This window comes from Thunnus albacares, chromosome 14 (genome assembly GCF_914725855.1).
Source record: "Thunnus albacares chromosome 14, fThuAlb1.1, whole genome shotgun sequence".
In the NCBI taxonomy this organism is placed as follows: Eukaryota; Metazoa; Chordata; class Actinopteri; order Scombriformes; family Scombridae; genus Thunnus; species Thunnus albacares.
The window spans coordinates 1108428-1136316 of record NC_058119.1 but is presented as its reverse complement, the minus strand read 5'-3'; the positions used below and the strand labels follow the sequence as shown (position 1 = coordinate 1136316).

General features: G+C 38.9%; 1 protein-coding gene across 2 annotated transcripts; it reads left to right on the top strand.

The window, feature by feature from the left end:
• Positions 1 to 1406: 1406 nt before the first annotated feature.
• Positions 1407 to 23232, top strand: nt5c2a (5'-nucleotidase, cytosolic IIa). Of its 2 annotated transcripts, XM_044372705.1 has the most exons (18): positions 1407 to 1504; positions 3176 to 3299; positions 8799 to 8872; positions 9717 to 9834; positions 10107 to 10202; positions 10464 to 10555; positions 11920 to 11977; positions 12222 to 12315; positions 12408 to 12461; positions 13299 to 13382; positions 13631 to 13672; positions 13892 to 13999; positions 14113 to 14179; positions 16241 to 16411; positions 17169 to 17220; positions 18252 to 18312; positions 19883 to 20059; positions 20152 to 23232. In XM_044372705.1, the coding sequence occupies exons 2-18, from the start codon at positions 3199 to 3201 to the stop codon at positions 20401 to 20403; spliced, it is 1701 nt and encodes a 566-aa protein (XP_044228640.1). In that variant the 5' UTR covers positions 1407 to 1504; positions 3176 to 3198; the 3' UTR covers positions 20404 to 23232. The 2 variants fall into 2 exon arrangements, with proteins under 2 accessions (XP_044228640.1, XP_044228641.1); XM_044372706.1 differs by lacking the exons at positions 1407 to 1504; positions 3176 to 3299 and adding an exon at positions 9330 to 9480 and having other exon boundaries at positions 8796 to 8872.
• Positions 23233 to 27889: the final 4657 nt, after the last annotated feature.

Here is a 27889-nt window from a genome sequence, read left to right as displayed (position 1 = left end):
TGCCAGCTTCTGTCTTGAAAACTGACAAGCCACATACAGTGAATGATATGTCTATGGAGGCTCTTTTACCTTCACATTACCTGAAGTACTGCCAGAAGACCACATACCTTATATCCTGAGAAAAGGTCATTAGGAATGAAACCGGTGCTTCCTTGAGAAACCTCAGCTTTGGTAAGTCTTCCTCCCAGTTCATATTCATTTCTGGGAGAGAATCTGATGAAAGTGCTCTAAAGCACTGTGTATGATTTTTGGCTGCTTCAGGGGTCATTTTATGACAACTTATACTGATGTTTGTTTATTCCAAATACAGCAAATACTGAGTAACAGCCTTAATGACTGACTTAGTGTGATATTGCTCAGTTGTGACAGTCGGCAGTTACAACCTGGTACAACACAGTCTGTGATGTATGAATGAGAGCAGAGGAACAGACGAGTTTGACTTTCCTGTTAATTTGCATGAATTTTGAGCCTTAATGAAGGCTGCAACATCATGCTTAAAACAGCACCAAAAGAAATAACCCACCACCCAGATGCCCTAACAGATCATTATGACATTAGAACATCACAAGATACTTTGGACTACAGGCTTAGACACCCAAGCAAGTGCTTGGCTGCACATAGAGAAGCATCAGACCACTACTCACTGACCAGAAACAGAATTGAGTCAGAATGAAAAGGCATTAAAAACATAGTCTGGAAGAAAATGAATCAGGTGTGGCAACAGCACAGACCAAGACATAAAGGGAAGACATTTCAATGTCAGTTAAATAAGAGTTGGGTTTGTGAGATGTACTGTAGATGTAGATGAGAACAATGAGCAGATGAAGAATAGGACAATAATTTGCGCAACACACTGTACATTATTGGAAGTCATCTTGTTTTTTTGTTTGTTTGTTTTTAACAATGTCAAGATTTTAAAATATATGGCAGAGAAACAATGACAAAAAACATACTGGACTATTAATTGATGGGCAAGACACACCATCTTTTATTTTGTTTTTTGCCAGACTGATGGAACAAATCTATACAAGGTGATTTGATGCAGTAATATCAGTTTTTTTCATTCAGAAGGAAGAATTAGAATTCTTACGTAACAACATTGTTATAATAGCTAAATTCCATATAGAGTACATAAATGTAGATGTTTAAAGGTAATTCAAACTTTTCAACTCATGTAAATAACTTGAAACTTTATTTTAAATGTTTTCATTTGTAAGAAAATGTATGTGCAAAATATTTTTGTACTGTAGCTTACTGCTGCTTGGATTATTTTCTATATGTTTAAAACAGGTGCAGTGCCTCTATGTTTTTGAAATGTTTGGTGGTTAACTAAAAGGGAAATGGAACTGAACGGGATAATTAGGTCCAGAAGATGGCGGTAAAGTAATGTAATGTATAAATAAGTACCCAGCTGCAGCGAGCTGCAGGGATAACTCGGAAGAAGACGCTGGGAAGATGTGCGCATGCTCCGTACAGTAAATCTTACAAAAACAGGATAAAGAGGGTGAGTGTTGTGTCCCTGTCGACAGTCACTGTGTGTATTTACTACGACTATTTTAAAACGAGTTTTTACTATCACAACTAAAATATAGAGCATGTTGTCGCTATAGTTACATATTAATGCGCTGTTCTCAAACGTTTAATAAAGTTATTTTAACTTAACAGTTGGATTTGTTAGCCGGCTAACAGAGCGGTGGACAACGCTGAAGTTAGCTTCCGATTAGGGGTTAAGGGGAAAGACATATTAGCAAAAGTCTTAACGCTGTATAAAAGGGCGATTTCTCTTGATATTTCTCCATCTAGACCATAGCAGGTCCAGATCAAGAAACACTATACTTAGACTTGTCAAATCTGGACCAGATTACCAAGGAGACTCCAGAGACTCATTAAAACACAGTTTCAGATTTGTGAAATCTTTATTCTATTTGTGAAAACACAAAAAGGGCAATTTCACTGATTTTGCGGGGCTAGAAATTCATAGCACGATTCCACGTCTCCATTTCATTGGAGATGATCATGTAGAGCTCCTCTTTTTCACTTGAAAACAAAGGTAAAAGTTATTTTTACCTTTTGAAATACAATCACTCAATATCTTTATAGAGTACATTTTCTTTACTCAATCCTCTAATTTTTCTTTTAAATACAAAATGATTGTTGTTCTCTCACCTTTCCTCAAACTGGCCTGAAATATCAGTGAAATCGCCCTCTTTTCAGTTTCACAAATCTGAAAGTGTGTTTAAACAGCAGTAAGGCTTTTGCTACAATGTCTAACACTTGTTCATGAGTGTAACTGGTGGGAAAAAACGGTGAATCCGCTGCTAAATATTATTTATTCTTTTCCCTTAACTTCCCCCTAACCATCGAATGGCAAGCTAACTTCAGCGTCGTGCAGAACGGCGGGTTTAGGCAACGTTCCAGCTGTCTGAGCGATGTTAGCAAGATGATGGAAACCAATGGAGCAGCCACTTAGCTCGCTAATGTTAGCTGTCAGCAAGAAGCATCTGAAGTTACACTACCTTTACAGGGCACTGAGCTAACTTTAGCTTAGCCTCGATATTCCAGCTCTTGTATGGAAGAAGCATTAACGTTATGTTAAACTGTTTACAAATTTGACGTGTGTGACATTACAAATGACGACCAACTCACACTGAAACCGTTAAGCGTCTATTGTAGACTCCATATTTCATCACTTTTTACATTCCTGAGTTTGTAGTCGATATGGACAGGAGAAGTAATTAAAGCAAAGAAAAACTCTTTCACAGTACATTTGGACATGTGAGCATTGTTTTAAGACAGACAAACTGCTGTTTTAATTAGGCAAACCGGTTCTTAAATGTAAGATGAAATATTCCTGGGTGCATTGCCATTTTCTGCAGCAGCTTGGTGTAACCTTGTCTTCATACAGTTTTCATGTTGAAATTCAGAGGTGAAAACTTGCTGACTGCATGTCAGTCTCTGTAAATCACTGTTTGTACTGCTCTGTTCATGCTCACAGTTTGTTTTGGTCAGAATATTATCTTATCACGGTGTACCCTGTGAGTAGACTGATTAGAAATCTTTAATCGGTTTTAGAGTACCACTAATTGACACAGTACACTTTAACAAAGACTGGAGTCTCAGTCTAACTGAGTAGGTGTGTGGGTCTGGGTTTAATAAGCAGCTCTTTTCATCCCAGAAACAGGTTTTAATAGTTTTAAGATGACGACTTCATGGAGTGACCGTCTACAAAACTATGCTGATCTCCCAGCCAACATGGACGGTGTGGCCATGAAGAAGTATCGGCGTGAAGCTCACCACAGGTACATGTTAGTCAGACTGCAGCAAGAAGTGCTGTAAACATTTTTAGCATGGACCAATTGTTCCTGACACAAAGTTCACACAAGTGTTGGAGTCAGTTTACCAGTTTCTGTTGTGTGTGTTTGTTCACTGTTGGATATTTGCACAGCATTGTAAATAGTACAGAATAATGACCTATGATAAAAACAAGTTCAAATACGTTTAAGCTTCTTGTAGTTTTGGAGAAATGAGGCTCAGGGAACTGTCCTCTGTTCATAGATGGCTGAGTTATTTGAATTTGGCTGTTGACAATCTGACATGAACCTGGATTTTCAGTCATTCTAAAAATAAACCTTCAACATTTTAAGCTGGCTGCTCCTCTGCTTTTTTTGGTTTTCATGAAATTAAGTGTTGGTAAATCAGCAGGGTCTTCCATTTAAATTTTCCCATAAAGAGTTAAAAAAAACAACAACAATATACCATACCAAAAAAACTAAATACCATGTTACTGTGTAGTTTTCTTCTTCCTTAAATCTCTTTAAATCTCACACACACCTCTCCTGACTCTTAGACATGTGAAAGAACTACCTCTACCCCAAAGCAATTCTCCCAACAGTTTTGATATCTATATTTAAAGCCATTCTTTCCAGCAGGCTGGCAGAGTAACTTGACACCAGGCAGAGAAGCAGTGTTTCACTGCCATCTCTGGTTGAATGCTTTAAAGGATGGGTTCACAATTTTTAGCTGGTCCACAACAGCGGAGCCAGCCCTACAAACCCGAATGTCTGTCTGTCACTAACTGATTGAGTGATGAAGTCACACCATTGGTGCTCCAAAAAGTGTTAGTGGAGCTTTGAGTTGAGATTATTTTTGTCATGGTACAGTCAGGTAGGTGTGTTGAAGCTGAACTGCTGCTGTCAGCAGGCAGAATGATCGCACTGCGTCCTCCTGTCGTCGGAAGTTTGTACTCCTGAGTCGAACTTGCCAAGTCTGAACTACCAGGTACACAAGTCTGAACTTGGCATACTTGGTATTGAGAAATGCCCTATGTCAAATTGGCTCCAGTCAAAGCCCAGCGCTCTTCCCGTCGGCTTGGTCGCCACATGTCGCCACTCCCTGTACCCATCGTTTCATATTAAAAGCCCTCTATCGTTTCATACACAGTCCAACCATATTTTAGCTTTTGACCTAGTCTCATTTAAGTGTGTCTTAAATATGAACAGTGAAAGTTCCTGTTCCTGTTCAGACTGGCTATTAAAAGATCCTCTTCAAATGTGCTGTCAGTGTGAGTGATGGGAGCCAAAAAAAATTCACAGTTTGTCAACAGTCATTTGGTGCAAAAATGCATTTAAAAGTCGATGTGAAGCTTATATGAGGCTTCAACAGTCTGAGTTAGACATATCAAGTGGATATCTGACACATTTACAGTCTTTTTAGCATCAAAGTCCCTCTTTGTGTTTCCTCAGACAGTGTTTCCCTGTTGAGCTGCAGTGGAAGTATAGTAACAAAAAGAGGAACTACTGCACTAAAAAGACTGTAATGTTGAAAGATATCTACTTGATTTGACTCATTTGGACGCTGAAGCTTCATATTAGCTTCAGATAAACTTTTAATACATTTTTTCACAGAGGGAGGACTGTGGATTTTGCCCCCCATCACTTCCATTGTAAGTGCATTATGAAGGAATCTTCTAATGGTCAGTATGAACAGGAGGAATGATTACAGCAAGAAAAACATGTTTCACTGTTCATTTGGGCTCCTGACTGTTGTTTAAGACACACTTGAAAAATTGTGAACCCGTCCTTTAAATCTGTTGTACCTTCAGGGAACCCCAGTAGAAATGAAAAGGGTGTAAAACATATCAACCTGGCATTGTCCTGGTTGGGATTCTCAGAACACCCTGTTGCACCTCTAACCACACCCAACAGTGATGTCATCGTCTCCTGACACACCCCGAGTTCAGAGCTACACCACTACAGCAGGGCGACATGTTACACAACTAGACGCCAGCTGCTGTGAAGTCACTATTAAAGTCATCCTTATCTTTGCCAGAGAAGACACAGTTTCATCTTCTGTGTTCTGTTCATTTCAACTCAGTTACAGTTTCATGTTGTGCTCTTGTTGTATGTTGATGTCTCTGTTATGTGTAATTCTGTTGTATGTTTACTGTTTTGCTTACTAGCTGTAGCTACTAACTGTGATGTTGAGCAGGGGGAAATTACTCTAAGCAGCACAATCTTCAATGAAGAAAAGGTTTTGGATGCATTGGCAGAAGGATATGGGCATGACAGTATGCAGCTGGTGTTGGTGGTGTTTTCAGACTCTTACTGCAGTGAGCTGTTTGTGCTCATACAGGAAACATTTACCCCACTGCAACAGGAAACAGAACTGTCAGTCAGTGTCTGAAACCTTTGAAGGTTACTGTAGATTACTGCTACAGCTGTTGTTTTCACACTGGAGTTGTTTGCTTATTATTCTGTCAAATAGGCTGGAATGAATTTGAAGTTATTACAATAACTTGTTTTCTCTGTCAAATGATATTACTAATATAATACTACTGCTGATTATTATCGAACTCTTTGGCCTTTAAGTTGAGGTTTAGTCCACTATCTCCTAAGAAAAGTAGGAGGGGGGGTTGTAGGGCTGTTAACAGGAATATGTATTGCGTCACCAACAACATGTTTGTGCAGGGTGAATAAACCAGTAGAGCAGGAGATACAGACATTACTCAACAGTGCCACAGCTGGTGCACAGGGTATCTCTAATTTCAAAAATATCACCTCATGAAGTTGACAAAACAATTTCGACTCATGGTCTGCTTACTCATGCATTCTGGAACTTTCAACCATATCACATGGTCCTCATCACCTGATGGACTTTGCTCAGTCATCATGGAACTGTAGATATTTAGATATTCCATATTTCTGGGCACTTTCAGGACATTGTGTCTATATTGTCTTAAAAGTTGAGCTTAACAGTTCATGGAAGACCATGTGATATGGTCAAAAGCTCCAGAACAAGCAAGTTGATGCTTGTAGATTTTCCCCAGTGAAAAATGAACTGTCAGGCTCAATAATTTAATGATGCTTTAAAAGCTTAAATTAAAATACACTTTCTTCCTTCTGTTCCCTTTATTTCAAAAGACTTTTTCCATGATTTGACCAATCATTGTCTACTTCCATGAGCATCAACATTATGTAAACCTGGATTAGTTACATGGCGTACAAAGAATGAAACCCTGAAATCGATTGAAAAAATGTTTTAAAATGTCAGATGTGTGTATGTGGCTTTTTGTATGTTTAATAGCAGGTAATGTTCATTGCAAGCTAATGAAACACAGATCATACAAAGGTCTTATTACTGTTGTGGGGATATAACAGGGTACTGAGATGTAATAGAACAGACTGTTCAGTGACAGGGACAGCAGAGCTGTACAGCATGACGTCAGTGGTAGGAGCAGCAGCTATGAGTTCAGTGGTAATACTACATGTATTCTCTATTACAAAGCTTTCCAAGGGATCTGGCTCAAAACCATCCTGCAATGAGGTATGCCATCTTTTTGTTGTTGAAACAAACTGCGACTACTGACTAAATTACTTTTCCATTTTGATGTCCATGATGTGAATTGATTCTCCATCCAACTCTCATGGAACTCCATCCATACTGACACTAATTGTGAGTTGGATTTCTCCCTGTGGAGACAGCAGTTGGTGGTCATTGTGATTTCTTGGTGTGAGCTCCTTTTGTTGCATTTTCCCCTCTTCCTGCATCTTTCCTTTTACCTCTCCACTCAGTAATCCCCATCCGTTATGTCAATCTGCTGTCATTCCTCACACCATCTGAGTAGAAAGGCCAGTGTGCAGTCTGAGCAGAGTCACAGATTATACTGTATGTGCACTGTATAATCTGTAAATCTGCAGAAAAGGAGTCAACGGTGTATGAGATGCTAGAAGGTGTCAGCTAACATTTGTATACAAGTCCAGATGGTGAATTTTGTTGGTTATTTTGACAGTGTGAGTTTCATTGTTGATTCGATTCATTGAGGGCAGCAATTCTATTAAAGTCTAGAAATGATGGAAAATGATCATCAGTGGAGTGCTTCCTTTGCTATTACTCCTGCAGGTTGTTTCAACAGGCTTGAAATATAAAAAATGATAGTTTTAAGGTCAGATGTCAGGGCAGGATATGAAACCTCAATACTTTTTGAGTACTAATTGAACTTTGTCATTAGCACAAAGTCTTGAGCTGAAATGATTAGTTGATTAGTAGATAAGTCAACTGACGGAAAACTAATTGATAACTGATTAAGCATTGAAGTCATTTATCAATCAACAATGCCAATCATTGTCTGGCTGCAGCTTTTTCAATGTGATGATTTGCTGCTTTTCTCTGTTTTACATTTATTTGAGTTTTGGACTTTTGGTCAGAAACAAAACAAGGTATTTGACAAATACAAGTCTTGTGTTTTGAAAAGTGAAAAGTACTTTTTGACTATTTTCACAATTTTTGATGTTTTATAGACTAAATATAGTGCAGCCCAAGATAAGTACCAAAACCTGGAATCAAATGCTTGGTCAGACTCTTAGTTGTGATAGTTGTTTGATCATACACTGAGTGTGCAGTTTATAAGGTCCACCTCACTAACGCTGTTCAGTCAACTTTATGGTAATTTTGGAGGCTGTAATTAGTGCTGCCGTTGAATTGTTTTGTGTTGTGCAGATTTTTACCCTATTTACCCTATTTACATCAATGAGGGTAGACTAAATGTTAGAAACACCTCTTAGATTTATTGCAGGGCAATATTTATAGTAGACTGCAGTAGTTTAACTAGGTGAACCTAATAAATTGGAAACTTAGGTTTATTTAAATTATCATTTTGTTAATTTTATACTGTGTGTTGTATCTTATTTTGGTGCCAACTAATGAGAGAGATAATAGTGCTCCTATAAAAATACAGTTGCATAGCAAGGGGGTACACATGAAATCTACATCGGGGATGATGGTATTTTTGCTTGGGTGTAGCACAAATAATTTTGTTAAATGGATACCTTTATGACATTTTCAGTTAAATTTCTGGGATTCTAATATGGTTAACAACTAATATGGTTAAGAACTCGATACAATCATTAGAAAGCACACCAGCTAACTATTTGAAGGAAATCTTCTGCACTGATCAGTGTATAATAACCCGGGGAAGTGCATGTCAGCTGGTGATGTGGTTAGTAACTTTCATGTAAGTGACTCATTGTAGTCTTGTCAAACACAGCTAGCCACACATCAAACCTAACCTCACAAAGTCTTGCTCAATCAGACTGATACAATGCTGCCCTATGGATTTTCTCCTGTAGCTTTAGTTTGAATCCTATTAATCTTTATATGTTTGAGTATTTACAGAAAGACGTCAGACTAAACTGATTTGTCTACTATTCACTATGAGTTATGTTGTAGGTAGCAGTGCAGTATTTCATGTGAACTTCCAGCTGTCACGCAATGATTGACCATACACTGTTTTCCCCCTCCAGAGTGTTTGTGAACCGAAGCTTGGCAATGGAGAAGATCAAGTGTTTTGGTTTTGATATGGATTACACTCTGGCAGGTAAGTGCAGTTTGAGCCTCTTGGGATCAGCCTTGATAAACCTATGAAGGTCTGCATGTAGAGGAAAAAGACATGTTTACAAATGGAATTGCCTGAATATGGACGTACTCTCGGTCCTTGCTCCCAGGCTATGTCTGTTTTTGACCAAGAAGCTAACCATTTGGTGTATGAAGCTTGCTGGCAACACTACACTGCCCTGCAGGAGGCACTCAATTAACTTTTTCTAGCAGGGGTTATAATCTTCCAGCCTGGGGGGCTAGAGCAGGCCTGCAAGACATTTCCATAAGGCCCCACTAACCCTATCCCTTCATATTAAATTTGTTATAATAAAGCAATTAACAAAATGAGACCAACCTTCATAGAAATTCTCATGATAATTGTTAGTCCTTAAAATCAGAGATTTCTGCCTGACAGAATCAATTCAGACAAGACAGACAGACAGGTTTTTGTGTTGCAGTAACCAGAACAGAAGTCTGTGGTTTCCTGGGGGGGACAGTCCTCTTCCCTGATCACTGCAACACCCAGTGTAACCCAAGCTGCTGCCATCCAGCTGTTTATGGGGATATTCCTGGACTAGAGGCAGCCACACAGTCATTCAACATACCATGGTGGGAGGAGGTGGCTGGGGTGTAAACTAGTGTTCATGTAGTATGGGTTTTTAAAGGCTGATTCCAATCTTGGCACGGACTTTAAAAACCCATGCTGAATACTATACCACACTAAACCCATGAACCCTAGTTTATACCTAGCCACCTCCTTTTGGATGAGTTTGGATGAGTTTGGATTCATTTGGCGTGATGTGTGTTTTGTGAATTTGATTGCTTCTCTCTGTCTGTGTGTCTAGTGTATAAATCTCCTGAGTATGAGTCGCTGGGCTTCGACCTGACAGTGGAGCGCCTGGTGTCCATTGGATATCCACAAGAACTGCTCAATTTTGTTTATGACCCCTCCTTCCCCACCAGGTTGGTCCACTAAACTCACATTTTTTAAAATTCATTAAAAATGCTGCACCTTGCATACTGACTCAATGTTTAGCCTTAGTTTGTTCTGTCAGTCACTGAACACGTCATTAGCTGTTTTCACCACTGCAGCAAAGAGACTCCAGCAGTCAAATATGTATGAATACTCTGAGACAAAAATATTGTGTATGAATGTATGTATGACAGAGTGTATTTCCTACTGCCTCTGACATCTCATCACCTCTCTGTCATCACCTGTCTCCATTCTTCCTCAGAGGTCTGGTGTTTGACACTATGTATGGCAACCTGCTCAAAGTGGATACCTATGGGAACATCCTGGTGTGTGTGCACGGATTCAACTTCTTGAGGGGGTGAGATCCACTTCTCCCACTGAGCTGTCACCATGGTCCACCAACAACAAAAAACAAAGCAAATATCCACATTGTTAAATCCTCCCTCCATCCTACATTATTCTTAAAATGAATCATATAGAATACTCTGAATTTAGGGATATGGGCTAACCATAGTTATGCACCCTTACATATACAGTGAGGATGACTGTGCATCTGGCTTAAAAGCCTTATCATCACTTGTTTACCTGCTGTGTGTATGTATTTATTCCTTCTGCACAGGCCTGATATCAGAGAGATGTACCCCAACAAATTCATTCAACGTGGAGACACAGATCGCTTCTATATCCTCAACACACTCTTCAACCTGCCTGGTAATAAAACATCCAGAACACCACTACTTGACAACACTCCCTTATGTGAAAAAAAATCAAACGACTGTACACACACATGCGCATGCTTGGTCAAAATGATCATTTCCAAAAAAGAGAAATTTCGATTTTTAGCACACTTCTGTACAGTTTTGAACCAGCTAAAGGTTGACTTTGTTACATGTTGCTTAGCCCCACCTCAACACTGACATCACATGTTGCTGTGAGGTTTGACAGTCTGCTCATTTGCTGTCACCATTTTGGACCCATGACAGAATGACAGCTAATGCTAGCTACACTAGCCCTCTCCTGTCTGTAATGCAGGATGAACACAGCACTGAGTGTGTGAGAACAGCTGATGACTCAGCATATGTTGAATTAACATGAGCCAAAAGTAAAGTCTAGAGGCAATCAGTGCTAACATTAGCAAGCTAAGCTAACTAGCTTCCACTTTCTGAGTAGCAGCATAATGGTCCTCCCAAATGTTGAATCTTGTAAAGGTCATATGCTAACGGTTGATAGCCAATGCTGTGTGGATATATATATGTGTATATATATATATATATATATATATACACACACACACACTAAAACTGTGTCTACACAGGAGGCATAGTATAGGCAGCACGTTAGTAGAGCAGCAACAGCAGTGAGTGTTCTGTCTGTGTCTACACAGGATGCGTTCAGGCACAGTGTTGACTGTAGGTCACTTGTGTGCCCAAAACACAAACACTGTGGCTATGCGCAAAGAACAGAGGAAAATAGGCTTGAAGCATAAAAATCATCTTCGAGCCATGATTACACATGCATAGAGCGAGTGAAACAGTGAAACACCAACCGCTGCATGGATTAAAATATAATCTGTCAAGTGTATCTGTGCTGTCAGATGTATGTGAGATGGATGAATGAAAAACTAGACTGAAAGGCTTTCTGTTTAGACACACTGTAAGCAGCTTCTGACAGGCCACAACATACACCGAACGACAAGAAAAGGATGCAGTCCTTGACTTGCTTTCAGCAGACACTCTACTCGTCCCCCCTGCAGTGCGAACACTCAGCTGGGTGGTTGGGCTGCTCCAGTCCTCTTTCATGTCACCAACCATACAATGAAGTTGCTCCTAACAGCAGCACGCTGCCCTCTAACAGGCTCATATTAGATAAGACCCGCCCTCATGAGGCTTGCATACCAATCAAAAATGACACATGACAACCTGTGATCATCAGAGGCTTGATGTTCTGACACTGTTATGATAGGTCCACAATAAATTAAATTATTTCATAAAATAGTGCTCACAGTGTTTTTTCCCATTGTTTATATTGGCTGCATGTAAATATTCAAGATTATAATTAGTCATTTTGTTTTTCAGAAACCTACCTCTTTGCTTGCCTGGTTGATTTCTTCAGTAACTGCTCCAGATACTCGAGGTACTGCACGCCCACTCTTGTATAGATAATACATAATGCTGGCTCTCTAGGAAGTGAAGCTGCTGTCATTTAATGTGACATTTAGAATATGAGCTTCTATTAAGAACACTAATAAAGTTCTGGTTTTCATTGTGCCATGATGTTTCAAGTTTTTGTCTGTCATGATAAGAATATGGTTCTGGGGGGAAACACTTGAATCCTGTCGTGCCAACTCTAATGTGAACATAATTTTTACTGTCTGTAGTTGTGAGACTGGCTTCAAAGATGGTGACCTTTTCATGTCCTATAAGAGCATGTTCCAGGACGTCCGAGACGCTGTGGACTGGGTTCATTTTAAGGTAGATTCCTTTTCTAGGCAGCTTTTGATCACCTCCTCCAGTCAATGCTTCATTCATTCATTCTGCTGTTTGTTTTTTTAATATGTTCAAAGGGCTCCTTAAAAGAAAAAACGGTTGAAAACCTGGAGAAGTACGTAGTAAAGGATGTAAGTAAACCACTTTAAAGTTAACTTGTACTTGTTCATATTTTATTTTCATATCTCATTGACTCATGGTGGATCTAATTAGGGGTGTGCCATATCGTATTGTTCATGATAACTGGTATAATTTTTCATATTATTAAAAAAAAATTCATTTCATGATAATGGCAATATTCCAACTTGTTGACGTAATGATGTCATACCGTTATACACAGCAACAAAAAGCATGGCTAAAAGCGAAGTTAAGCTAATTCCAAAAAGGGGAGCGACTTCAGTAGTGTGGAAGTGGTTTGGTTACAAAAGATCACCTGTACAACAAACCACAGTAATATGTAAGAAGTGCAAGAAGACTGTAACAACAATAGGGGGCAATACAACAAACTTATTTCACCACCTCAAGCAGAAGCACCCAATTAAGTATGAGAGGAGCCAGAAAGCTCAACAGCTATTCATTGTGAGTTCTAAACCAAGCAGAAAAACTACACTGTCAACAAATAACTAGTAACATTTTTGTTTAGTTTTTACTGAATATTTGAAGGCAAACTTTATGCTGACATATAACACTATAACACTTATCATGTTGTAATTGTATGTTCTTGAAATTAATAATAAAATATTTTTCAGTATTTTATCATATCATCAAGAATTATGGCAGAAATACCCTGGAATATGGTAGTATTATTTGAAGGCCATATCAGCCACCCCTAGATGGAATGAAGGATTTTAACACTGTTGCCCAGACCTTGTTACTGTGTAGTAGCAGAGTGACACATTTTAGAAGAGTCTCATGTCTGTTTGCTGTTTTCTGTATTGATGAAGCTGTTTCTGTTTTCTTCCTCCCAGCCGAAGCTTCCTCTCCTCCTCAGTCGCATGAACGAAGTCGCCAAAGTGTTTCTGGCCACCAACAGTGATTACAAATACACACAGGTGAGCTTAAAGTTTACGCTCTGATATGTTAATGACCGGAACCACAACCTACTGTCTTTTTTTCACTTTTTATTGTTTCTCTAGAATGTCTGTTAATCATGACAGTTACCTGTATCATTTCATAATGATTCCTAACTGTTTATTTATGTCAGGTGATGCTTAAAGCTGGACTGGATTGTCCCTGTTTCTAAGTTGCTCTGGACCAGGATGTCAAATAAAAATGTGCTTTTCTCTCTTCTCTCTTTCAGAAAATCATGACCTACCTGTTTGATTTTCCTCATGGTCCAAAGGTAACACCAATGATTTGAAATCATTTAACTGCAGCATAAGGAGGCATATCACAACAAAAGCTATCAAAAAAACTATATATGAAAAGATACAATTATATACTGTGTATATATATACTGTATATAATCGTTTCTTGGTTGTATAAACAGGATTTACTTTAAGGGCTTTGATCATAATGTTATGCAGATACAGTATATTGTGTGTGTGTGTATTTATTGCAGCCGGGTACAGCCCACAGGCCCTGGCAGTCCTACTTTGACTTGATCCTGGTTGACGCCCGCAAACCTGTGTTCTTCGGGGAGGGAACAGTGCTGCGACAGGTCGACACTGTGAGTGTGTCCTACTCTGCTTATATTGCTTCTTATTGTTTTTATTTTTTTGCTTTGTCAAGATAAAGAAAGTTTTGTGTATGAGTGTGTGATTCAGTCCTGGTTTATTTCAGACCACAGGTCGACTGAAGATCGGCACATACACCGGACCTCTCCAGCATGGCATTGTTTACTCTGGAGGTAAATAAATAGCCTGTTTTTAATAGAGCTTGTTGATTAATATTTCACTTTTGAAATATTCACACAAACAGCCATCTAACAGTATTTTAAAGTGATAATTGCTTCTAATTTCTCACTTTACAGTAATGAATCAGATTGTGTTTTATAGCTTGTTAAACTGATTCATTACATCAGATGGTTTCAAGCCCAACTGGAGTGGAAAAGCATCAGTCATACACAGATTAATACTAGACAAGAACTAAATCTAGAACTAAATCTAACATTTTCTGCTGCTGCTAGAGGTTTGTTTACATCAGGACTAACCTGAATCAGTTGACAAAAATAATGTATACTGTATATGTTATATGGTCAACAATAATTACTTGTTTCTTTAAAATGATAGTAAGAGATAAGTGATTTAGCTTGAAGAAACAAATATTAAAAGTCTAACATTCACATAAAACTTCAATGAATAACTGAATTGTGCAGCACAAGAGAAGAAAATGACCTAATGCAATGACTCATAAAGCTGAGGTGTGAACAGCATTAGTGCCAACAACCTGTAATGTAACACTTTGTGTACCCACATGGGGTCACAGTCGCAAAGAATTTACTGCACACACTCATCTCTCTGCACTGGTCAAATACAGTCTGAAGCCTGAGGGTGTTTTGTACCATGGTGGCAGATGTTGGTGCCATTGATTACTATCCAGGCTTTTCGTTGAAATAAATCTTTATTGCTGCTTCTGAGATACATGAACTCTGTGAATGCACAAAGGCAGGAATATGCAGACTAGAGCTGCAACGATCGCATTAATTAATCGATAGGAAGAAAGTGAATCGGCAACTATTTAGATCAGGGGTTCTCAACTGGTCTCACCCTGGGACCCACATTTTCCCGCGGTCATTAAGTCGCGACCCACTTTTATAGAATTCAAACCAAGCAAATTTATTCTTCAAAAATATCCTTCGAAAACACACATATGTCATCTTTTTTAACATAAATAAATATATATGTACGTATATATACGTCATATTTGCGCTTCACTGTCTTTCCTCCGAACATCAACACAAACTTAGAGTGAATGTCAATCAAATGATGGTTACCATGGCTACGGCGCAAGACTGCTGCACATCTCTGACGCATGCCTGTCAAAATCTTTGAAATTTTTTCAAAATAAAAGACAAGTCCAACATCAGATGCGCATTAAATATTATTTATTTTTGACCAGCTGTCCGCGACCCACCTAGAACGGGTCCGCAACCCACTTTTGGATCGCGACCCACCAGTTGAGAATCACTGATTTAGATGATCAAGTTGAATTTTTCAATCAGAAATGATAACACTTTGTTGGTTCCAGCTTCTCAAATGTGAGGATTTGCTGCTTTCCTCAAGTTTATATAATTGTAAATTGAATACTTTTGGGTTTGTCGGACAAAACAGACATTTGAAGACATTATCTTGGGGAATCTAAGATGTGCGTTTTATTACCACTTTTTGACATTTCAAACACTAAAAAATGAATCAAAAAAATCAATCAATAATGTAAATAATCATCAATCTACAAAGCTGTGTGTAGGCCTGGTGTTTCTAGATGTCAGTTACTGTGGAAGTGGGTGCTTGTGCGTGAGCCTCATTTTCACTCCCACACTTGATCAATCATTTGCCTATCAATACATCCGCCAGCTCCACTGCTAAACCTGTCAATGAAAAAACCAGCAATGAAGTAGCACAATGTCACTGACTGTGTCGCATCGGTGAGGCTTTACAACAACTGCCATTACACACAGCTCCAGCTATTTATAGTGCATCAGTCATTCATCACATGTTACCTGTAAACCATCTCCTGCTGTGATATCTCATCATCTCAGTCATCATTTTAAACATCAGAAAGATTGAATTCATGGGGCTCATATTCAAATGGTGCTTTACAATAAAGGATCAAATGAAGAGGTAGAGGTGGAATCTCAGAAAAATTGAGTTAATGTAAAAACATTTTGGATTATTGCTTTAGGAGGTTTTGGTAGATTTGATATGATTCACCAAATTGACATGTTAAATGCCCATCATCACACGTCTAGGTTCTTCTGACATCGTGTGTGACTTGCTGGGGGCTAAGGGAAAAGACATCGTCTACATTGGAGACCACATTTTTGGTGACATTCTCAAATCCAAGAAGCGTCAGGGCTGGAGGACGTTTCTGGTTATACCTGAGCTGGCCCAGGAGCTGCATGTGTGGACTGACAAGAGCTGTAAGACTGGACACAAACATACAGTACAACTGATCTCTGATCTGCAGCTTAATCAGCTTCTCCTCAGAGTCTGTTGTGCACTTTTAGTAGTAACATTAACAGCAGCAGTAGTAGTTTTGTGTTAAAGGATTAGTTTGGAACTGAATATAATATGTCAATCAGTGAGCTTTACAGCTGCTGGTTGGTGGATTTGGTTACTTTTGGACAGAGCCAGATTAGCTGTTTCCCCTCCAGTCTGTCTGTTAAGCCGAGTAGTCAGCTTCTGGCTGTAGCTTCCTATTTAGCATCCAGACATGTCAGTGTGAGTGTCAGACTTTTCTATAGCTGCAACAAGTAGTTGATTACTCCATTAGTTGTCAGACAGAATTTTATTTTGACAATCAAATAATCATTTTAGTCATTTTTTCAGCAAAAATGCCAAAAATGAGCTGCTTTTAGCTTCTCTAATGTGATCATTCAATGCTTTTCTTTGACATACATGATAATAAACTGAATATGTTTTGGATTTGAAATGTTAGTCGGACAAGACATTTGAAGACATCACCTTGAGCTGTGGTGAACGATAATGGATATTTTTCACTATTTTCTCACATTTTAGAAACAAAATGATTAATGTAGTAAATAATCGATCGATTAATCAGTGATGCAAAGTTCTGACATTTTGGTACTAATAGACTGTTGAAAAATGCAACAGTATTATTATTATTATTGAACTGTGATGTCATGTGATGTACTAATACTAGTTTCTGTTTTTTAGCCATATTTGAGGAACTTCAGTCTCTGGACTGCTTCCTCGCTGAGCTTTACAAGTGAGTTCCTCTTTCATGTTAAAGCAGATGTTGGTAGTGTGTTTGGAGTGTGTTACAATGTTGTCTTCATGCACAACTCATCTCTTAGAGATCTGTGATAGTTCCACTAAAACACTAGCACAGGAAGAATTCAAAGAAATAGTTTCCTGTCACAAATGTCTCAGTTAACACTTTGCTGTACAAATTCTTTTCATTTGCACCTGTCTCTATACAAACTCCCTTAAAGGTGAATGCTTTGTAAGTTCATTATGTTGAGACAACAAAATTCATCAGTTCATTCAGATGAATCAGTAGAGTTTTAAAGTTAAGGGATAATGCCTGCTGCTAAATTTACCGTCCAAATAATGTGCAGTAATTGAATAGAGTTAATAGTGTTTATGGTGTTGATTATCCAGGCTTTTATACAAACAGAAAGCACTTGTTCCTAACTAGCTCGCAAGTGTCTTGTCAAAATCATGTCAGGACACCTCAGACAGTGTTCCAGTGAATAGTTAATGACCTGCAGGTAATTATACCAACAATGTCTGCTACATTACTGGTTCCTTCTGGGAGAAACATCCTTCACCGTAATTTAAATAGATGACAGATGTTAAAACAAATGGTAAAGAATTGATGATTCTTTCAGTTTTGGGTCCCAATTTTAATGCAAGGACTATCACAAAGCAGTAGGTCTTTGGCACAGAATGTGTGGGCGTCTCCAGCTGTTTCACTTCATGTATGTGCAGCAAAAGGCAAAAGAGCTGGGTGAAGATGAATATAGATTGGAGGGTGTGGTGATTAATAAATACACTGTAAGCCAATCACATCACTGATGTCATAGCTCTAAAACAGCTGAGCCAATCGCAGTGAAGCATGACGACAATAACTCATTAGTTAAAGCTGTTTATATGACCACATCCACTGAGAGCAGTAAGACACTCTGAGGCGTCCTACCAGTAATCAACTCTGCATCATGTGCTCTCATCATTATATTTATGTCAGTACACTGTGGCTTGTTTCATCAGTTACTGACTTGGTATCAATTTCTACAGGCATCTGGACAGCAGCAGCAATGAGAGGCCTGATATCAGCTCACTGCAGAGACGGATTAAGGTACAACTTTCTGTCATAAACTGACATGTTACCAATTACTGAGAGCTCTTAAATGGTCTTGGTGTCGATTTCTTCTTATATTCCATGAAGTGGAGGCACCTGGAGCATTCATAAACCAGTCAATACACTGAACCTGTGTTAATGATTACTGTATGTAAAACAAGTGTTTATCAGGTTAATCCCTTCAACCAGTAGCTGTAGTGCAGTATGTGCAGGAGTAGAGTCAGGTGTGGGTGTTGCTGTCACAACAAACATGGAGGTCAGTGTTTCCCACAAGTGTAAATGTACTGGTGGTCGTGGGTGGTGCAGCAGGTTCAGTAATAAACTAGTCAAACAAAGTTATAGAGTTCTTTGTAGGAAAATACAAAAAAATAATAAAAACACTCAAGGTCTTCTTATTGGGATTTTTAGAGCTTTCACTCACATCTTTTAGCCTTCATGTATGTATGTGTTCCCCACAGCTGTCACATGTGATGTCATGATGATGTCATACACCACTCCAGTCTTCCTCTCAGGAGGGTTCTGTCTTTAGAGTAGCAGCAGAGATGTTAAGGTGTTGAATGGATACTAGAAGACTCTGGTTAGATATACTTGTTAGTTCAGTCCCACTGTAGCCGTGTTTGCTCCACAGGAACTTTCCCCAGGGACTAACAACTCAGTTCCTCTACCTGCATTTCCACTGGAGGAACTAGGGTCTAAATGAAGTTGCAGGGAGATTGTTTCACTCCCCAAAAAGTCCCTGCTGGGGGGGATAGTATTTTCCAAGAGTGCAGGAACTTTGAGGGTGGGGTTTGCAGAGATGACCGTCGCAGACACCACGGCTGCTTCAACTTGCGCTCTGCTTCATTCACAAAACAAGGAAGTACTCTAGTATCAATTTAGGGCCAGTTTAGGATGAGGGGAGGACAGTCTCTTCATTTGATAACCATCATTTTTTAAAAATGATCATTTTAAAAAAGACGAGAGAAAAAAGAGAGAGCGAGAGAGAGAGAAAGCTTGGCGGTGGTCGAGTGAGGGGAGGGAGCAACATAGCGAGAACACAGCAGAAATAAATAATCATCAAACACTTAACAGATGATTGACTGTGGAAACAGTTTCCTCCTCTGCTTGTCTCTTCTTCATTAATTACATCCAACTAATGCAGCAGTAAATACAAAGACAACAGGACAAATCTGAGTTGGTTTGAATTTGGATTTTATCTACCTGGGAAGATAAAGTAGAGCCTATGTATGAAAAACACTAGAGGAACTGTGCACAGTGTCATTATCATCATGTTGGAGTATTTTGGGCTGTAAAATGCAAAACAGCAAACAATCTGCGGTGTTTCTACTGTAAACATCAGGTGTTGCCTAGAGCTTGATGAGCTGGGAGTTGGTGGCTTTTAGCACACAGGATTGCATTTGGTGCATTCATGATGTTAAAACATGGAAAGTTTTGTGAAACCTGAATGCTAAAACAAGTTCTGCTCCGTGTGCTTCTTATTGATAATAATAATAAGGATTTGTCCTCAGGACTGAGGAAAATAGCAGTCAATGAAATCTTCTCTTGCACGTCTCTGTGTCCCTTCCAGAAAGTGACCCATGACATGGACATGTGCTATGGCATGATGGGAAGTCTGTTTCGCAGTGGATCCCGACAGACCCTGTTTGCCTCGCAGGTGATGCGTTACGCTGACCTGTACGCCGCCTCCTTCATCAACCTGCTCTATTACCCCTTCAGCTATCTGTTCAGAGCTGCACATGTACTGGTGAGTCTTCATCCTTCTGACTCAGGGCAAGATGTTTGTGTCTGTCAGCTGCACTTTGATCCAGATATCTCACTAAAACTGTTCCCTCCCAGATGCCTCATGAGTCGACGGTGGAGCACACCAACATCAACATCATAGACACAGAGTCCCCGTTGGCCACACGAAACCGCCATGACGTGGACCTCAAGGAGATGGAATGCAAACGACACCAGCTGACCCGATCTATCAGCGAGATCCAGCCGCCCCACTTCTTCCCTCAGCCTCCACAGGAGATCACCCACTGCCACGACGAGGATGATGACGAAGAGGAGGAGGAGGAGGAGGAGGAGGAGGAGGAGGAGTAGATGGAGGGAGGAGAGCAGACTGTACAGTGCATCCTATTTTTTACGTTTCTCAGCTTTTGCTTTTTCTTTGATCAGCAGTCACCAGGACTGTAGTTTCAGTTCCACACTCCAAAGCTTGTTGATGCATTTTGACATTTATGTATATTTAGATACTCTGTGCATCTATGTGTACCATTCTTGGACCTGGTCTTGTACATGACTACTGCAGATTGAAGTGGTTTTGACTACATCCCTGGTAACTGAGCCTGTCAACAGAGAAAGATGAAGTGAGTTTAAATGTATGCCTGTTAGTAGTATAACATTCAGGCATGGGGGGAAGAGAAGAGCTACCAGAAGCAGGTAGAGCAGCTGTTAAGATGTTTGATCCTCCTGGCTCTGCTACATTTACTGAGTTTAGTTAAGGTAGTTCTCTGCCCTGCTGCTCACTCCTCCTGCACTGGGCCTCTCACTTTAAAACAAGTAGAACACAGAGGTGAAGAGTTGAACCAAGGAAGCTTCAAAGAAAAACCCAACCTAAAACTCGGCCACATTAGTAGAAGTTGTAGTCACGTGCTGTTTTTGGGACCATATTTGAGGTGTCATTTTTTTTCACAGCCAAATGTAGAGATGTGATGTTTTGTCGAGGTGATCGCGTAGCTACAATAGATTTCAAGTCATTAAAAACATCCATGGTAAATGTTTGATGTTTCTACATGCACTGTAGCCTCAATAGAGCAGAAGTCAGTGCAGCCATCATGTTATCATCCACTCGCCACACAACTTTCATCCCCTCTCTGGGTTTTTTTGAAAGGAATTCTAGGAAATGTAGGAACTGAATAACAGCACATCTGAGGGTGGATTTATACTTTTAGAAAATTGAATTGTAGTTTTTGTATTAAACACAGCTGCTGAAATTTAAAAGTTATAACGCAGAAGAGTATTTTTTGTTTAGCAAAGACCATGTAATGCCTGCTACGGTGAGGTGAAGTCAACAGGAAATTGCCAACACCGTATCACAACATATCACAGAAACTTCACACACGCATTTACCCAAACCCCCCCCCTCTCCCCCCTCTCTCACTGTGTTGTAAAATAGGACCACATATTTCCCATATCCCTCAGAATGAAAAGGCTTCGGGACCCTAAAGTCCTGATTGTTATATAATCTGGCTGCTCATGTGTCTTTCAAGATCCTGCAAAAGTAACAGTGATATGACTGTAAACCCTGCACAGTGTTCACTGAGGATTGTGAAACAGTTGCTGCCTTATTTATGGAGCTTTGAGTTCATACAGTGAGCATAAAGGAGATGCTTATTGTATACATATAAGTATATTTTGAACAAGTATTTTGTGTGTTTGTTTTTTTTACATCTGAAGCATGAAAGGTGAAAGTTAAGGAAGCCCATTTCTTTTCTCTTTTTTTTTAAAAATGTTTTGTCTTTTTATTGGATAGTAGCAGTGAAGTGGCAGACAGGGAACAAGAGGAGAGCGATGGGGACAACACCAAACAAAAGTCCTTGGCTGGAATCAAAGCAGGGACAGAAAAAAATGATGGAAGTTAAGAATGATCAAGAAAAATAAATATATTTAGAGTTTGAGTCAAACTTATGAGACGCTAAGTCATAATTCTGAAATGTTATTTATTTATGATGTCAGTTTGGTGACAGGTTGATGTTCATACCTGCAAAGCATCTCTGCTTGTTGCACCTCCTCCAGTGCCAGCTGGGATCCATATGACACACAAGTCATAATTCTGAAAATGTGTTTATTTATTATTATTATAGGTTTGAATTAGTGTCTGGTAATTTCCATAATTTAGAATCGGATGATCAATCTTTTGACTTATTGTCATCATTTTGACTTTTTTTTTTGTCAAATTTGAACTAAGTCAAACTTATGAGATCATATGTTGTAATCATGTGATTTGTAAAAATTGTTACTTAGAATAATCACTCATAGGTTTGAATTAAAACGTCCAAATTGTGACTTAGTGATTAATAATTTTGACTCATAATTGTGAATCAATAAGTCAAACTCTTGACTTAGTGTCACAGTTTTGACACACTATCACAATTGTGCTAGTTGTTGTGGTGAGTATTTGTGTTTTTGTAGCTGTTTTCCTGTCAGTAATGCTCCTCTGCAGAGAGGTGAACATGCTGCTGTTCTATGACTGCTGTACACACGCTATTACTGTCATTGGAGAGGTGAACTGCTGTTTATGAGTTTTCAATGTGGGTCTGTCTCCATCTGTACTGATGTCTTTACATGATGAGGATGCAATAGTATATTATCATCTTGTTTTTCTTTGATTATCATGTTTTTATTTGTTATCTGGTCTGTTACAGCCTTGCACAAGACTTTATTTTTGGAGCTTGAAGACACTTCTTTCTACTCTCCTAGTTGTGGGTCAAAGCTGATTGAAATGTCCTGCTTGTCAGTGAGATCTGTTGGTTGTTTGATGTGTGTCAGCCAAGTTGCTGTGTTATGCTGCTGTAGAAACACAAAGGTTTCAGAGTGGGCCATGTTTCAGTGTGGAGGGCCAAAGAGAGCAGTACCAATGGTTTTACATATTCAAGTCATTTCAGAGCCGTTCAGCATGCCTGTCTCAGTGACAGTGATTGCTGTCAGCTGCTTTGAAACGTTCACTTAGACTTTGATAATCAGACACAAATGTAAAGTGAACCAAATGAATGTTTTTTTTTTTATTTTTACCAGAAAACGTTTGCGCATGTGTTGAAGTTGCATTTTTTTTTAATGTTGCCTTTGTTTTCAAGTTTGTTGAAAGCAGTAATGCTCCAGTTGAGATGGTTTGAGTCATGAATGATGTTTGTAATAAATTTTCTGATCTGATCTTGTAGCTGAGTTTTGATTTTACTGTGAGAATAACTCAAAAAATACCAACACTCTGTCTGCCATTTACATCCATAGAGAATGAGTTTGTTTAGCTAATGTATTTTCTAATGTTAAAGGACAGGTTCATGTTTTTTCCAAGTCTGTCTTAAAACAACAGTCAGGTGCACAAATGGACATTGACCACAGTCATTTGTGCAAAAATGCATTTAAAAGTAGATGTGACGCTTCTATTCAGCTTCATCAGTCTGAGTTAGTCATATCAAGTGGATATCTGACACATTTACAGTCTTTTTAGCATCAAATTCCCTCTTTGTGTTTCCTCGGACAGTGTTATTACTATTATAACTGTCTTATTTATCTATTGGGACCATGTGCAGTGTTTAATATAAATGTTACCATCAGCTTACAGCTCATTTTCAAAAAACACACAGGACACATTATACAAAATACAAAACTACACAGAACAGCACATCACATACACTCACAATGTCAACTAGAAATTAATAATGTAAACTTGTCAAATTAAAAGCAAGATTATTATTTGTCAGACATGACTCTGACTGGCACCCCTCTTCATTTAAAAGTGTCAAACCTGCTACAACAAACACACACACACACACACACACACACAGTCATGTCAATGAGGCCCTCTGACACGGCTAAGTCATCCAAAAACTGAAAGTAAATTTAGAGCAGAGCAATATCCAATCTATAAGCCTCATTTCACCAATGTTATTTTGTGATTATTATTGTTTATGTGAAGGATTACTTGAGGCTATTGTGCTTACATATCTCTTTCACTTCTTCATGCTGATGTCTGAGTTTACTGTGTATTGAAGCACTTTCTTTGATTAAAAAATAGTGCAATATCGTGTTGCATCATTACAAATTCATTGATATATATATTCATTTCATTCAATGTACGATGCAATTTTGAATACTTTCTTATTGAATTGTTGAAATCTTATTCATCCACCACATGATTAAGACACACTTTCTGGTGACAAAATGTGCTTAAATCATAAAACACAGAATTCAATAACATTAAAATGGAAAACACAGAATTTGGGAGAAAATAAAGCAGAATCTGGAAAAAATTCAAACACATTTCATAGGGCCCTAGTCATAGATTAGTCACAAGCTGCTAACAGGGACAGCTTTTGGCTTCCCCCCTGAGAATGACCACCTTTAATATTGGTGGAGGGACTCAGAGCAAATCAAGAACCTTTGACTCAGGACCTTCAGAATGTTGGACTAGGGATATCAGGGCTGTCTCCTGGAGCCAGGCCTGAGAGGGGACCTCCCAGGTGAGCACCCGGTGGTCACATCTGTATACATGAGGCCCAGTTGGACTCAGCCTGAAGACATAACATGGATCAGCCCCTCTGTGGGCCCACTGACTGCAGTATGATAGCACACTTTGCCTGCTGCAAAATGACTTGTAGGGACTGTTGTATTGACTTCCTGCTTTTCTTTCTCCAGCCTAACTCACTCAGTCTTTTCAGTGAAGTTCCAATAAAATAAGGCTGGTGATAGTCTACATATTTCTTATAGTCAACCATATCTCATGAACGTCACCTGTCCATCAATGAGCCACACTGTTGAACTGGGTGACACCAAATGTGGATTAATCGGCAGCTGAAAATAATCCCCAACAAATACCCTGTGTGCCATGTTTGCTGAAAACGACAGTGGCCGGCTGTTTTAGAAAATTAAAGAGCCCTTTTAGAAAAAGGAAAATATATATTGATGAGCCTTCCCTAAACATATACATCATCAGTAGATATCAAAGAGCTTGGAACTGAGAAACATGGACTAGATCAATCAGAAAGCAATGAGAGGTAGATTTATATGTTGTTGGTTTTGGTCATTTCATGGGATTTGTTGTCAATAACAAAAATATTTTTATTTAATTCATGTGAAGGACTGTTTCAATACACAGTTTGAGCACTTAACCTTCTAGAGAAAACAAAACAAAACAAGAACAACTGTTTGACCTTTTTAATTGCAGACTTGATGAATTACCAGGAAGTCATCATTTAAGACTGATTTCTAAACTAACATTTGTAACATTATGTAAGGTGCTATTCTGCAAAATCAGTACTTTTATATTTAGTACCTAACTGCATTGTACTTTTAAATGTAATTACACGAGTTTTTGTTTTGTTTTTTCACATTTTGATATTGTGACTTATACTTAAGTAAATGATCTTTACTTGTTTTGGTTAATAGTACACTCAACAACAACAAGTTCCCAGCAGAGGGAGCTGAAAGCTTGTAAAAATTGAACTGCAGTGATTTTAAGTTCACGGTACAGTGTTGATTCACAAACTGTAATTTCTCATTTTATTCTCTGCCCCCTTTGCTCTAGTGTAATCCACATTATTATATAAAAATCATAATACTGCCTTAGATTTATACATTCAATGTTTACCTCTGTGACCTCAGAGCAGAAAGAATGTGGATTTAAATGTTCAGTTCACCCAAATCTGAAGAAAACCATTCTCTTTTACCTCTGTTCATGCAGTTAGTTTTTGTTTTATTTGTCCCAGTATTGAGATATCTGTCTCTGAGGTTTCTGCCTCTACCTCAATACAACAGAGGAGAATTCATTTTCATTTGAGCTGCTCAAACCAGTGGCAGGTTACGTTTGAAAAATTCAACTGCTATGTGTCCTGATTGCTTTCAGTGTGAATTCTTGGTGGGCAGGACTTTTTTTAAAGGAGAATATACACATGAGTGAAGAATTAAAGGAAACACGTGAATGTTAGAGAACACGTTAGAGAATGATGTGAATCATATGTTATGGCCTTCACAGTCACCACATTTCAACCCAGCTGAACACCTTAGGGACATTTTGCTGCGACCTCTACCACTGTCATCAAAACACCAGATGAGGGAATATGTTCTGGAAGAATGATGTTCGTCCCTGCAGCAGAGTTCACACACTTGGAGAATCTATGACAAGGAGCCCTAAGGCTGTTCTGGAGGCACATGGTGGACCTTGGACACTTTATGATGAGTTTTCATTTTCATGAAATGATGGATAGCTGGTAGACTGACTGGCTGGCACACACACAATGTTTTGTCTTGAGATTATGACGTGTGTAGATTTCTAAGGGGCAGAAGATGTGAGATTTTCCCTGATGAGCTGTTGTCCCTGGACCTGCATTGTCAGAGACCTCGGGGCTTTGATAAGATGACGTGCTGTCGTGGGGGAAGAACATCATTTACACTCAAGGTTTAAGACAGCAGCTGGAAATGGCCTGGCAGCACACAGGGCCTTAATCCACCTGACAGGGTCAGTGCTGTGCCTGAGTGGGGACGCATCCACACATTGGAGGAGGGTTTGATACAGGCTGCAGGCAAATACTGAGCACAAAATCCTCCCGAGTCCTCCATTTGTCAGGACAGAGGTCAGCTCTCTCTCAAACGTTTGACTGTGTGCAGTTTTGAAGGGTTTTGAAGTTTTAAAGGTTTTTATGTTTGCTCAATGAATACAAAAGGTCAGGGTGATCAGGGTGAAATTCAAACTGGTAAAAGCACATGACTGATGTGCAGGTAAAGCCACAAAGCTAAATGTGCAGCTCCTATTGAGGCGAAAACATCACATTTCAGGAGCGAACAATAACACAATGACCTGAACAAACTCAATTGTAACTTACGAATCTAAATAAAAATGGAGCATTTGAAGTTTTTGAAGATGCATGTTGATGAAGATGAATGTAATAAGTATTAAAGACAGAAGGAAGAGTGTGTTTGAAGTGACGATGCATATATTTGAAAAACATACATACTATACAAAAATTCTATTTTGATCTTCAGTGTACTGGTCAGGTGTTGCATTTAGGACTCAAGTCAGGAGTCTGAGTCTGAGTGTTGTGATGAGGGTCTCACCAACATCCCCAAAATATGACACAGAAGTTAGCTGTATTAACTGTTATATATTTCTATTGATGTGCCCGAATACAAATATATTACTCGGCAAAGCACAAACAGTGGGTTTTATAGAAATATTTGTTTCATACAAATATTTTAAAAATTATTTGTTTTTGGGAAGAAAAAAAAAACATGTCAGATACCAGTTTGCAGGTCGGTTACACATATCTCAGTCTCTCTCCTCTGCTCCACTGTTACATCTATCAGGGGTAAGTCCCAAGAGACTCTCCATAACCTGTTGTTCCCCTTCTCCTGTCCACAAAGTTAGGTTGTAAAAAATAGACAATAAATGAAAAGTGCAAAGCAAGAATCACGTTTGAAGTTCTACTACATGTTACATGGTGTGCTGTCTCTGTGTTATGGGTGTATAAATAGGTAGAGGTCTGTCTGCAATGAGTCAATGAATAAAGTTTTAGCTCAGTAGTCAGCAGAGTCGTCTATGATCTGGGAGACTCCAGTTCAAGACCTGGTGTGGGGACCTCCTTCATAGGGTAGTTTATTCATGAACACTTATTGTAACACTTTGATTTTCTAAAATTAAAAGCATAATAAATACAAAAACAGGATTTTTAAGCCTCTTTCCACTTTTACTTCAATACAAATACAAATAATTTTGCTGCTTCAACAAATACAGATACAAATACTGGGCCCTCTGCACATCCCTAATGAATAGCTTGATATTAATCTCTGTAGCCATTATAATTCTAAAACTATG